Source organism: Xenopus laevis, chromosome 2L, assembly GCF_017654675.1.
Source record: "Xenopus laevis strain J_2021 chromosome 2L, Xenopus_laevis_v10.1, whole genome shotgun sequence".
Classification (NCBI taxonomy): Eukaryota; Metazoa; Chordata; class Amphibia; order Anura; family Pipidae; genus Xenopus; species Xenopus laevis.
Window position 1 is genome coordinate 8172824 of NC_054373.1, and position 14081 is coordinate 8186904.

At 42.5% G+C, this 14081-nt stretch overlaps 1 protein-coding gene across 1 annotated transcript in view; it reads left to right on the top strand.

The window, feature by feature from the left end:
- Positions 1-14081, top strand: part of tmprss3.L (transmembrane serine protease 3 L homeolog) — a 56726-nt gene that overhangs the window by 28614 nt on the left and 14031 nt on the right. Inside the window, exons 3-9 of the mRNA XM_018245869.2 lie at positions 1670-1786; positions 6398-6514; positions 7513-7636; positions 8814-8942; positions 11376-11419; positions 11515-11686; positions 13427-13599. Coding sequence (XP_018101358.1) covers positions 1670-1786; positions 6398-6514; positions 7513-7636; positions 8814-8942; positions 11376-11419; positions 11515-11686; positions 13427-13599 — 876 coding nt within the window. The remainder of the gene's footprint in view (positions 1-1669; positions 1787-6397; positions 6515-7512; positions 7637-8813; positions 8943-11375; positions 11420-11514; positions 11687-13426; positions 13600-14081) is intronic.

Consider the following 14081-nt stretch of genomic DNA (forward strand, 5'->3'; position numbering starts at 1 on the left):
TAGACACATCTCTCCCTACTATACCTGCTATCCCACAGTCACACTCCCTTCCCAGAGACTATTATCCACTGTTACTATATGCACCATCTCTCCCTACTATACCTGCTATCCCACAGTCACACTCCCTTCCCAGAGACTATTATCCACTGTTACTATAGACACCATCTCTCCCTACTATACCTGCTATCCCACAGTTACACTCCCTTCCCAGAGACTATTATCCTACTACCTGTACAGCTAAAAGATAACAATATGACTGTGCTTTTTCCTATCTACCATTGTGAGTCTACATGGCATCTCTATAAGAGAAGCCGAGACCCCTGTAAGGACAGCTCTGTGCTTAATGAGGACAGAAAAGGGATTATGCCAAGCTTTTCGAGGTTACCGGAGTCTGGCTGACAGCAGCTAGAGAAACAGACAAATTAATCTCACTGTAACCTCAACCCACCCGATTTCTTGTCAGAACAAGAGAAAATTAGAGGTGAATTGTGAATTATAGACTTAACCTGCATCAGCTTTTTAGCTTGGCCCTACTGTGACTCAAAAGCACAACAATCAAGAATGAAGCTTCTGTGTCCCCCTGATCTAAGCCCAATAAAGGCACCCAGGGATGGTGTTATGCCAGAGGAAATTTATTGGGCTCACATATGCTGACAACTGTATATATCTCACCATAAGGCACTGGATATTGAAGGACTCGTATGGTGTTTGACTAATCTAAGTGTAGGCTGAATTGATGGCTTCTGTACGGGGGGATCATACACATTTATGACCACTTTCCGTTTCTTCTATTTGTTGGGTCCAACAGCAGGACATGTAAGAGCCCGAGCTGTGCTGTTTATGACACAGTCAGTAGGGGGAGCTGCTGAGAGGCAGGGGCACAAGATACACATGGTTAGCAGCAGGTTTCTTAGTAAAGGCATAAGGGGTAATTTACATTGACCAGAGGCACCCTGAGCACTTTTGCCCCGGCTCCGTATTGTGCACTGGATTTACATAAAAATATTTTATTCTCACTAAATGATCTGTAATTTTCTATTTAAAGTGGTGCCTAAATCCCATGTTTACCATTTTAAAAACCTTAAGGAAATCTGATCTGGGATAAATGCCTGTACATTTCTAATCAGCGGACCTTTTATTTCGCCGTATAATTGCGTCACCGATAAACAGAAGTTTGTTTTTTCCTCTGATGAGCGGGGACAGGGGGATTCTGTGCCAGGCTGAAATTGTTTTCATTAACTTTCCAGCTGCTCCGGGGTTTACATGGTGTAATCTGCTGGGCTTGCACGTACAGATGTTTCATTTGCAGACAACCATAAAACACATCTCTTCATCTCTTCCCATCTGTCCGGTCTTCTTTCCCCCCTAATTAATTGCGAGTACAAATAAGAAAGCGATGTGCTGCTGGAGGAGAGAAAATGGTTACTTAAAGTGCTCTTCACACACAAAAGTTTAGTATTTCTATGACCATTGGTAAATGTAAACTGTTCATATGCTGCTTTGTAAGCTTCCATCAGAGTATTTTAGCCCCACCCACTGCTTGAAATAGACACTCCCTGCCCCTCCCCCTGTAAGCTTCCATAAGAAAGTTCAAGCTCCACCCACTGCTAGAGTTACAGACTGGTGCTATTTACTGAGCTAGTAAGTTGGTCCCTCTGTCTCTTCTCAGAAAACAGGGGGAACGATGAGACACCCAAGTGCCATCCGGTTCTACCGACCAAGTACCTGATTATCATCGTGGTCCTTGTTCTCCTCACTGTGCTGGCGGTGGTCATTGGACTGACAGGTGGGTGAATGTTGCTCTGTTCATTGTATAGAATTTCCAAAATGTTATACAATATAGTATGTCCCTTATACCTGTATATGCCCCCTTGGCTCCGCACTGCTGCAGGGGTCCTAAATTAATGCACACAATGTCACTGTCTCATTCCCTGACATCACAGTTGTGCAAACCAACTTCTCATGCCCATCTCTGACATCATCTCCATAGGTGAACAATTATAAAGGTTTAGGAAGTCTTAGTCTCCCCAAAAGTGACCAGCTGCTCTATATAATTATGTAGTTATATGTTCTTCAATGGAAAGCTATTGGGTACCACTCAAACAAAAATGTCAGCTTCCTCCCCAAGTCATTGGTAGGGTGGCCAACTTTCCTCTCCAATGACTCAGGGCAGGGGACGGTGCTGTGACATCACAGGGGCGGGACTACTGATGTCAGAGGGTAAATAAGGGGATAAAATAAGCAGGCCAAGGGCTGAATTTAAGGGTATAACATTTTTTTAAATACAATACCTGCTAGGTAAAATACTGTAAATACATTTTAAGGCTATGGTAAATTGAGTGGCACCATTTGTCTAACTGGTAACTGTACCCCAATAATGTGCTCCTGATGAGACCTTAATTCTCAGGGGTTGAGCCTTCACAACAGTGTGGAGGTAAGGTGTAGAATGGGTGCAGTCAACAAGAATTGGGAGCCAGTGGTTCTTGTAACTTAACCATAGAACGTATTTATTAAAGAACAGCATCCACAAAGGAGTTCAAATAGAGATAAGCAGGAACATGGAACAACAGTGGATAGGCATATACTAACAGCATCAATGGTCCCCACAGGGATGATAGCATACACAGCCTCTACGAACATACACCCAGCTTTCAGCCTTTACCCTAAGTGGAGCAACCTCTGACACTTAGTTCATACTTCTGGGCAAATTGGTACCCGGGATAATAATCCCACTCCTCGGTGGAGTCTCAGCTGCTCAGTTAAATAGCATAAGCTATCTGTCACTCCGAGAATGATATATTAAAGCGAGTAGCCTATCTTTACTAGACCTGACCTTGTCTAGGTTCCACTTCACCACTCCTGCCTGCTTGGGTTAAGGGGATTAACAAAATGGACTCTGAGCACATGAGTGCTCAACATACATATTGTAACATTATGCCACTTAGTGGACAAACCAGGGAAAGCTGGGGGTCATGCTTTGATCCAGGAAGAATAGTATAGTTTTTATAATTAAGGGGCCCTTCTGTGGCTAAACTTTAGGAAGACACAATAAAAAATTTGGAATACATTTATCAGTCCCCTACAACAATAAAATAACAGCCAGTGAAAACCCAAGGCTAGTGACAGTCAGGCATGGACTAAAAATCAAACTAGGCCCTGGAAATTCAGGAACAGACCCAAACAGCACCCCACCAGCCCAATAAATAGTGACTCTCTATGGACATTTACAGCAGTCCCTCTGACAATTGCCCGGATCCACAGATTCACAGAGGTTGGGGTGGGACCAGTGGGCAGTAATGAGGTTGGGATGGGACCAGTGGGCCGTAACGAGGTTGGGGTTGGACCAGTGGTCAGTAATGAGTTTGGGATGGTACCAGTGGGCAGTAATGAGGTTGGGGGTGGGACCAGTGGGCATTAATGAGGTTGGGATGGGACCAGTGGGCAGTAATGAGGTTGGGATGGGACCAGTAGTCAGTAATGAGGTTAGGGGTGGGACCAGTGGGCATTAATGATGTTGGGATGGGACCAGTGGGCAGTAATGAGGTTGGGATGGTACCAGTGGGCAGTAATGAGGTTGGGGAGGGACCAGTGGGCAGTAATTAGGTTGGGGTGGGTTGAGTGGGCAGTAACTAGGTTGGGGAGGGACCAGTGGGCATTAATGAGGTTGGGATGGGACCAGTGGGCCTTAATGAGGTTGGGGTTGGACCAGTGGTCAGTAATGAGTTTGGGATGGTACCAGTGGGCAGTAATGAGGTTGGGGGTGGGACCAGTGGGCATTAATGAGGTTGGGATGGGACCAGTGGGCAGTAATGAGGTTGGGGTGGGACCAGTGGGGAGTTATGTAATTAGGTTGGGGACCAGTGGGAATGTGCTCTGGTTCAAAAACTATAGAGGACTTTATCTTCTCTTTACAATGTTCAATGAGAATCAGCGGCAGTGGCCTCATTTACATGTTCCTTCATCTCCACTGTGAGTACATCTCAGAGCAGAGTAATTATGTTCCTGAAGAATGAGAGAGAGGGAAATCAATGGCAACTTAATTAGTCAGACACCAGGGAGCTTTTCCTTTCTTTTCTTATAATAAAACAACTGTGCAATTCCGGTGAGTGGCACCGCACTGATCACTTGGATTTCGGCTGAACGATGGGAATATTCCATGACAGGGACTATGGGACACTGCAGGTAAATTAAATCTAGGGTATTCATCCTACCAAATAAACTGTGATTTAAGGGAAAGTACAGGTGGTTCACCGTAAGTTTTTAGATCTACCAGCGAGTTGTTATCTTGTGTTAGGGAGCTGCTATCTGCTATCCATTGTTCATTGCCCAATGCAGTAAAGAGTGACTGAAGTTTATCAGAGCACAAGTCACGTGACTGGGGGCAGCTGGGAAACTGACAATATGTCTAGCCCCATGTCAGATTTCAAAATTTAATATAAAAAAAAATCTGTTTGCTCTTTTGAGAAATGGATTTCATTGCAGAATTCTGGTGGAGCAGCACTATTAACTGATGCGTTTTGAAAAAAACATGTTTTCCCATGACAGTATCCCTTTAACTCAACAACCCCTTTGAACAGCCAACTATGTGCAGGGGGAGACATATAATTTTTGGGGGGAGAAATGTGTTCAGTTTTGGTTGAAGAAATCAGGCACAGGTGACAAAATAAATGATAGTAGAGAAAAGCCTTGCCCTTCCCATAGATACCCACTAACTACAAAGGAGATACTTTGTAGTTAGTCAGTTGTCACGTTATTATTAGTGTGATGTCACATGTAGGGCTTTCTCAATACTGCCCACAAATGCCAGCACATAATGCCACTGGCTAGAATGGCATCTGCCTAATTGTGTGCACAGTACCAATTATTGTCTGCTTGGTGTTCTGGTTCGCCTGAGTTGTGAGCCCTGCCAACAAGTAAAACAGGGCTCCAATTTAAAAAAAGACCCCTCGTATGCATGATCAAACACCCTAGATACCCCTCAACTATGCCAAAACCGTGTCCATAATATACCCAAACTCTGCCCACTTCCCACACAAGCCATACCCCTTTCACGGGGGCCCCTGACTGCAGTGCCCCTGTACCCCATATGGCGACCTTGCAGTGCACACTAATAATGGGCTTAGTGGATTTTGGTCTAAAAATGCACAAAACCGTTTTGCATTCAATAGCATTAGGCACCACACTCACAGGCCGTAGTGGGTTCTTCTCCACCAGCATTTTGGTACCAGCAAATAAAAAATCACATACAGGGCTGTATTTTCTATATCGGCACCCAAGGGCCCATACCTAGGACTGCAGCTTTGGGGAGATGGCCTCACTTTATTCATCATTACATTCATCTCTATATTAATCACTGTATTCATAACTATATAAATATAATACACAAGAGCCATGAGTATCCTGTACCGGTAGGGGATCCGTTATCCAGAAAGTTCAGAATTATAGAAGGGCGGTCTCCCTTAGACTCCATTATGATCAAATAATCCACATTTTTAATAATTATCTCCTTTTTCTGTGAAATAATAAAACATTAGCTTGTACTTGTTCCCAACTAAGATATAATTAATCCCTATTGAAAGCAAAACCAGCCTATTAGGTTTATAGAGGGGCCCATTTACTTAGCTCGAGTGAAGGAATAGAGGAAAACAACGTCGAATTTCGAATGGTTTTTTTTGGCTACTTCGACCATCGAATGGGCTACTTGGACCTTCGACTTAGAATCGAACGATTTGAACTAAAAATCGTTCGACTATTCGACCATTCGATAGTCGAAGTACTGTCTCTTTAAGAAAAAAACTTCAACCCCCTAGTTCGCCACCTAAAAGCTACTGAGGTCAATGTTAGCCTATGGGGAAGGTCGAACTAATCGAACGATTCTAAGGATTTAACGAATAGCGCTAAATCCTTCGACCTTGATATTCGAAGTCGAAGGATTTAACTTCGACAGTCGAATATCGAGGGTTAATTAACCCTCGATATTCGACCCTAAGTAAATCTGCCCCTTAATGTTTACATGATTTTCTAGTAGGCTTAAGGTATGAGGATCCAAATTACGGAAAGATCCGTTATCTGGAAAACCCCAGGTCCCGAGCATCCTGAATAAAGGCTTCCAAACCTGTATATGCTTATAAACAGCTGTTAGTGATGTCATCAGTCCTAATCGGTGCTTAGTGATGTCATTTCTGTCACATGAAACGTGTATTACAATAAATAATACACTCCCGGTTGTAAAATGTAAAGATATTATAAGTCACCTCGGAGTTCCATGACCTGTATATAAACACTCAGCTTTCAGCCTCTTTGGTAACTTATATCACTCTTATATTTTACAACAGGGCGCCCATTATTCACTATATAATCACTATATTAATGACTAAACAATGATATTTTTCTCTAGTTCACTTCACTTGCCCGGGAAAGATTCGCTGCCAGTCCTCCTCTAAATGTATAAGAAGGACAGAAAGGTGCAATGGGGTTTACGACTGCCCAGAAGGAGACGACGAATACAGATGTGGTAATGCCCAACCTCCTCTCCTCTACCCTCCTTCTACTCCTTCTGTATATGGGAAGGCCAATGAATGGTATCGTGCAACACATTTACATTGGGGATTATTGAGGTTCTTGGCATCTTTATCATTTATTTACAGACAGTTAAGTCTTATATTTGCTTAAATGCATAAAACAGACAAAGTTGCCATACTGCTTGCCTCAGGTGAGGCATTCGCTATCGACCAGCAGCCATAAATCCAAATTAAATCGTGAAACCTATTTCAATAACATCTTACTTGTATACGTTAAAAGGAAAAGTAAACCCTTGAACCAAATAAATGTGAAGTTGCTCAGAGCACTTTATTCCCCCTAGTTTTATTTGTAATTTGCCCACTAGCAATATAATGCCGGACACATCAGTCAGAAAATTAAGTTAGTTAGAAGAGGAAAGACTTGTGACGTTGCTCTGCTTATTACTCACTAACTTAATCTTCTGAGCACAGCAGCATTACAAGACTTTTCTTTTCTAATCAAATGTGTCTGGCGAACTAAAATAAACAGCTGTTGTTTCGCATTCATTATAATAGCTCTGAAAAAACTCCTAATATCTCGAAAACGAGGGGAAAAAATTAACTGTAGAACTGTGCTTAGAAGAGCCCTCAGAGCAATATTACGTTAATTTGTTTTGAGGGGTTTCATTTTCTTTAAAAATAATATTATAAACAATATTATTCATAATAATCATCATAAGTAAAATAAAAAGAATAACTAAAAGTCACCAACATGACTCCCATTTATACCATCTAAGCTACTAAAAGCAGTACCAGTCAGACGGTTTATATTTTCTGCACTACTGGTTCTGACTCCTGAAACAATGTGATAAAAGCCAGCTAAATAACAGAGCTGGAGAGAATTGACTTCTGATACTTTGTTTAAAGATACTTTTGATTTCAGCTTAATTCCCACTTTCTGCTGTACAGGTACCTTTCCCTCCCTAATAACGGTGCCCATGTTCTGTTTCAGTGAGGCTGAGTGGAAGGAATTCCGTGCTACAAGCTTACAGAGCAGGTTCATGGAGGACTGTTTGCTCGGATGAATGGAAAGGCTTGTATGGGAATCTGACTTGTAAGCAATTAGGTTTCTCAAGGTAATAAGGAATATTGTAGCAGCTTTAATTATCTTCCTGAATGTCTCTCTGTTAAATGGGGAGGAATGTCCTGTCATTCTCAGCAAAACCTTGGAGAGCTACAGAATGAGCCATGACTAATGATGGGCGAATTTGGGACGTTTCGGTTCGCCAAAAAATTTGCGAATTTCACGAAACGGCGAAAAATTAGTGAAACGGCGAACGTTTTTTTGCTGGCGTCCAAAAAAAATGGAAGCCGGCGTCCATTTTTCAGCGCAGACGAATTTTCACTGGCGAATTTCGCAGCGGTTTTGCGAATTTATTCACCAGCGGCGAATCGCGGGAATTCGCTGTGAATTTGCGCCTTGCGAATAAATTCGCCCATCACTAGCCATTACTGTCTGTGAAATAATCGGATCGGATTTTCTGAAAGGGGTTTGAAAGTTCCAATTGCTAGAGAGGTAGCCCTTTAAAGGGACAATAAATTGTGTGCAAACTTAGGGGCTGTTCCTGCTGAATTGTGCTTAGTACAGGGAATACCTATGCTGCCATAGTTTTATGGGATCTCTCTGTACAGACTATGAGCAAACTTAGGGGACTGTTCCTGCTGAATTGTGCTTAGTACAGGGAATACCTATGCTGCCATAGTTTTATGGGATCTCTCTGTACAGACTATGAGCAAACTTAGGGGCTGTTCCTGCTGACTTGTGCTTAGTACAGGGGGTTAATAAGAGCCATTCCCGTACTGGGGGTTAATGAGAGCCATTCTGGTACTGGGGGTTAATTAGAGCCATTCTGGTACTGGGGGTTAATCAGAGCCATTCCGGTACTGGGGGTTAATCAGAGCCATTCCGGTACTGGGGTTAATAAGAGCCATTCTGGTACTTAGGGTTAATGAGAGCCATTCCGGTACTGGGGGTAAATTAGAGCCATTCCGGTACTGGGGGTTAATCAGAGCCATTCCGGTACTGGGGGTTAATCAGAGCCATTCCGGTACTGGGGGTTAATCAGAGCCATTCCGGTACTGGGGTTAATGAAAACCATTCCGGTACTGGGGGTTAATCAGAGCCATTCCGGTACTGGGGGTTAATGAGTGCCTGGGGTAACTGAAAGTGCTGTACTGGGATGTGTTAATATTTATTTTATATCATTTGCTCAGTTCTGTGTTCCTGTTCTGATTTTGACTGTCACTCTGCAGTTATGTGAGTTCTATTTATTTGCCTGTGGAGGCTGTTGAAGAACAATTTAGAAGACATTTTGTGTCGGTTTCACCATCCCCAAAGTTTGCCGGTCAAAGCAGTTTGCTACAGCAGCTAATAAACCCAAGGTAAGAGGTGTAATGATAAGGAACATGCTGCGCTACAGAACATAAACAAAATGGAAGTATGTGAGAAAATTTAGTTATTTATTTCTGCTAAATTGCTCTATCTATGTTTGCATAGTTTTATGGGATCTCTCTGTACAGACTATGAGCAAACTTAGGGGCTGTTCCTGCTGAATTGTGCTTAGTACAGGGAATACCTATGCTGCCATAGTTTTATGGGATCTCTCTGTACAGACTATGAGCAAACTTAGGGACTGTTCCTGCTGAATTGTGCTTAGTACAGGGAATACCTATGCTGCCATAGTTTTATGGGATCTCTCTGTACAGACTATGAGCAAACTTAGGGACTGTTCCTGCTGAATTGTGCTTAGTACAGGGAATACCTATGCTGCCATAGGTTTATGGGATCTCTCTGTACAGACTATGAGCAAACTTAGGGGGCTGTTCCTGCAGAACTGTGCTTAGTACAGGAGAATAACGATGCTGCTATATTATAATATAAAATGATGAAATTCAGTGGAATTGTATAAATCTCTGACGGTACAGCCAATCCTCTCCCAGTCACACTGACGCTAATGAAATTCAGTGAATAATTCCCCAGCATTGCCGACTGCAAGTATTTGTTTGCCGCTTCCCTGTGTGTTCTGTACTTGCCTTTTTATTTAAGAAGACAATATTCTTTGGAGAGATTCAACAATATTTATAGAATTCCCCTAGGCACACACATTTTCTTTAGTAATCAAAATACCTTTTTTTCCCATAAATATTAAATCTGCCAGTGCGGCTTCGCCCAGTTTTCTATAAAAAACAAAGGGGTGTTTTTACTAACCCTGGCCTAATCTGCAACAGATTCATTCAACTACCTGAATTTAGTTGAGGAATGGTAACCACTGTTTGGTTGCTATTGGTTACTGCCCATGTGCAAACCGCAGAGTGTTAGTGAACGAGCCCTAGTTAAGATGAAGCCTCCTTATTTCTTCTGTGTAGCCTTTTGGACTAGACACTCCAGCATAGATCACCATCTATAAAATATCCCCATGGGCACCCAGACAGCTGGGACAGATCATTTGAAGAGGTAATCAAAGAGCAGATCTTGCACCGAGATGCCTCCTTGGGTGGGTGATCTTATGATGATCCAATTGTGGGCCCTATGGCCCAATGATCAGATCACAAGGTCAGGAATGCAGGCTTTGAGATTGAACACAGCATTAATGAACCAAAGCTTTCCTCATTCTGATGGGAGTTCTAAGCCTGCCCGATCGACATCTGGCCAATTTTCGTCCAGCTATCGTTCACAGAATCCTATTGGAGGGCCCCATATATTACCCAATAAGTAGCAGCTTTTCTTGGCTTGTGTATGGCCACCATTACTATTTTGGCCAACCACATTTGCCCATGTTTGGCCTCCACAAACCACTGTCTTCCTATCTCTTCCCCTTGTTGTGACTGCTGTGAGATGCAAGCAGGTAATTAGGATGACTCTGACTTGCTTTGTAACCCAGTCACTTAATGGAGGCTTTGGAATAGTCCTTTTGTCACTTCTCTTCCATAACTTATAGTTAAAATGTATTGGGGTGATTAATCTATACTTATCAAACTCATCATCCTTTTAGAATCTGCAAGTTCACAGCCCCTATCCGTCCTAAGCAAAGGGGCTGTACTGTACCTATTACTTCTTCCACTCTTGGACTGATCTTGTTGGTGGATGAGGAACTTGACATCTCTGCACCCCCTATATGCATAGAGCAAAAAACAAGTCTCTTAAGATATTCGTAAGGCTTGCAGAGTAGAGTTGAGAAGACCTAGGGGACAAAGAAGGATACAGTTTTAAAGAATGGGCTGTATTCATAACTTATTTGGGAAGATATTGTTGGGGGTCAAGCACCTTCTTGGGTTCTTTTTGCTGACAAAGGACTCTTCTGTACCAGAATTTATCAGAGTATAAAGAAGTACTAGTCCTAGTAGGATGAGCAATGATCCAAATTGCGGTGTCTTGGCTTGAGACAATTTGAAGGCATCTGCTCCTATATCCATCTTATATCCTTCTGGGACAATAAGCAAAGTTTTGAGTAAACACTGTAATGAGTGTCCAACTTGCCAAATTGGAAAATCAGGATTTTTTTGGGTTTTGCCAAACCCCCAATAATCCCATTCCATTCATTCTGTTCCATTCAGCGATATTATTTATAAGACCCAGTCTCTAAATCCACCCATATGATTGGTCACAATTGCAAATCCAGCCCTTGTGTCAAACGATTGGCTCACAAGTGTAGAGTAGCCCTTGAGTCTAGTTTACTGCTTGATGACGACAGTGAACCAGAGTGCTCTAAACAGTATATAGGGCCTTTACAGAGAGATATAGATGACAAAAACTGACCCATAATTCCATTCATGTTATTTGTGTAACACAATAATTTTTTGGTTTCCCTTTATTAGGGAACATTGTTCCTCTGGAAATGTCACCACTCTAAAGTGTGTTGGTAAGTACTAATGCTGGCATTGATGCAATAAAGGTTGTTGACTACATAGCACCCCCTCTGGATACTCTTTGTAACTGCTCTTTTTGTCTTTGTAGTGTGCGGCCTTAGGCCAAGTTACACATCTTCCACACGTATCGTGGGTGGCAATGTGTCTGCTGAAGGGCAATGGCCGTGGCAGGCCAGTCTCATCTTCCAGGGCGTGCATCTGTGCGGAGGGTCCCTCATTACACAGCAATGGATTGTAACAGCTGCCCACTGTGTTTACGAGTATGAGTCCTTTAATCTTCCACCAAGTCGGTCCAATGGGTCTCACTGTTGCTATGGTTGGACTTGTTAATTATTGCACTTTGTCTTCTAATTAGTCCTTAGGGATGTACCATGTCTACTGAGCATAATGTACTCCAACTGATCTTAATGAACTAACCACTGAGTATACTTAAACAATTAAGCATTGTATACTCAAACAACTGAGTATGATGCTCACAAACTATTGAGCATGGTGCTGATGATCTACAGAAGATAGTACTAAGGTCATCTACTGAGCATTTTGCACAGTTACATAGTTACGTTGGGTTGAAACAAGACCATCAAGTTCAACCCCTCAAAATGAAACCCAGCACACAAACCCCTCCATACACTCACATAAACTATATATACCGATATCTATACTAATAGCCTAATCTTGCATGGAACCTATAGTTCTGCACAATTTAGTATTATCTGCAAAAATAGAAACAGTACTTTCAATGCCCACCTCCAGGTCATTAATAAACAAGTTGAAAAGCAAGGGACCAAGTACAGAGCCCTGCGGTACTCCACTAACAACACTGGTCCAATTAGAAAATGTTCCATTTACCACCACTCTTTGTAGTCTATCTTTTAGCCAGTTCTCTATCCAGGTACAAATACTATGTTCCAGGTCAACATTCCTTCATTTAACCAGTAACCTTCTGTGTGGCACTGTATCAAATGCTTTAGCAAAGTCTAAGTAGATCACATCCACTGCCATCCCAGAGTCAAGTTTCAATTCACCTCATAAAAATAAATTGAATTTGTCTGGCAAGATCTATTACGAATAAAACCATGCTGGCACAGACTTATAGTTTTATAATTTGAATTAAGTAAATTATCTTATTCCTTAAAGGAGAACAAACCCCCCCAATAAGAAAAGCCCCATCTATTACTACAGATAGTCCCCCCTCCCTGCTTCCTATCCGTATAGTGCATTATTTCAGAAAGTGCCCCTGGACAGCATGCTCACTTATTTATGCAGAGTAGCGCAGCGGAAGTCATGGGCGACATTTTACGGGTCTTTGTTCTTCTTTGGTAAGGTAACGCCGTATTTAGTGCATGCATAGTTGGAGCAGTCTGGTATTCATACCAAAAGTTCCAAAAATTGCAGAAGGGAAAGAATGAAGATCTGAAGAAGACCAAAGACCTGGAAGATAAAGCCCATGAGCTCCGAAAACTGCCGAAGGAAAGGAAGAGGATCCAAAGATCCAGAAGATGGCGTCCATGAGCTCCACTTCGATACTCTGCATAAATAAGTGAGCATACTGTCCAGGGGCACTTTCTGAAATAATCCACTATTTAGGTAGGAAGCAGGGAGGGGGGACTATCTTTGGTAGTTGACGGGGCTTTTCTTATTGGTAAGGGTTTAGTTCTCCTTTAATACCCCTTCGAGAAGGTTTCCCACCTCTGACTAACAGGCCTACAGTTTTGAATGGGATCCTTTCTTGAATAGTGGCACCACATTAGCAATTCGCCAGTCTCTTGGCATGTAATCTACTAGACATGGTATTTAATTGCTACTGACAATGGAAAATTCAAACTACCACTTACTGGCTATGGTTCACTAAACCTTCTGTCCATGATGCCTCCCTTCAGTAGGTGGCACCATTCTTCCAAAACGGGCACGATGGCAACTGCCATTAAACTGTTTAAGATTAAACTGTGGATACTGACAAATCTATGCTGGGGGCTAACGCCTGACATTTCTGCCCACAGCCTGCTTTTCCCTGAATGGTGGAGCGTACAGGTGGGGCAGGTGAATCAAGCTCTAGATCCGTCTCACAGTGCAGTGCCGGTGCAGAAGATCATATACCACAGCAAATACAAATCCAGCACCATGGCTAATGACATTGCCCTTATCAAACTGGCACGCCCATTCACATTCAACGGTAAGATCCCTGCAGCAGATTAACACTGGAAGGGCCTGGTCCCGGTATCTCTAAGAAGGCATACTCAGCTGGAACCCTGTTTGCAACTAGTGTTGATATTCCTACTTCAAGAATTGCAGTGCAGGAAACAGCCATTATAGCTTGATATCAGGAGTGCAGGAGTAGCAAAGATTGTTGCCTCTAAAGAACATCGTACCAGGGCTGTAACATCTAAGTTTATGGTCAGCTCTATTCCATGCCAATGGTTACACAGGGCAGATGTCAGAGTTGCCTTTACCTTATGCTTAAAGAATTTTGCAATTCAGGAGAATGAGGTGCGGGGTGGGGGGTGGGTTAAGTTAAAGGGATACTGTCATGGGAAAAACATTTTTTTTCAAAATGAATCAGTTAATAGTGCTGCTCCAGCAGAATTCTGCACTGAAATCCATTTCTCATAAGAGCAAACAGATTTTTTTATATTCAATTTTGAAATCTTACATGGT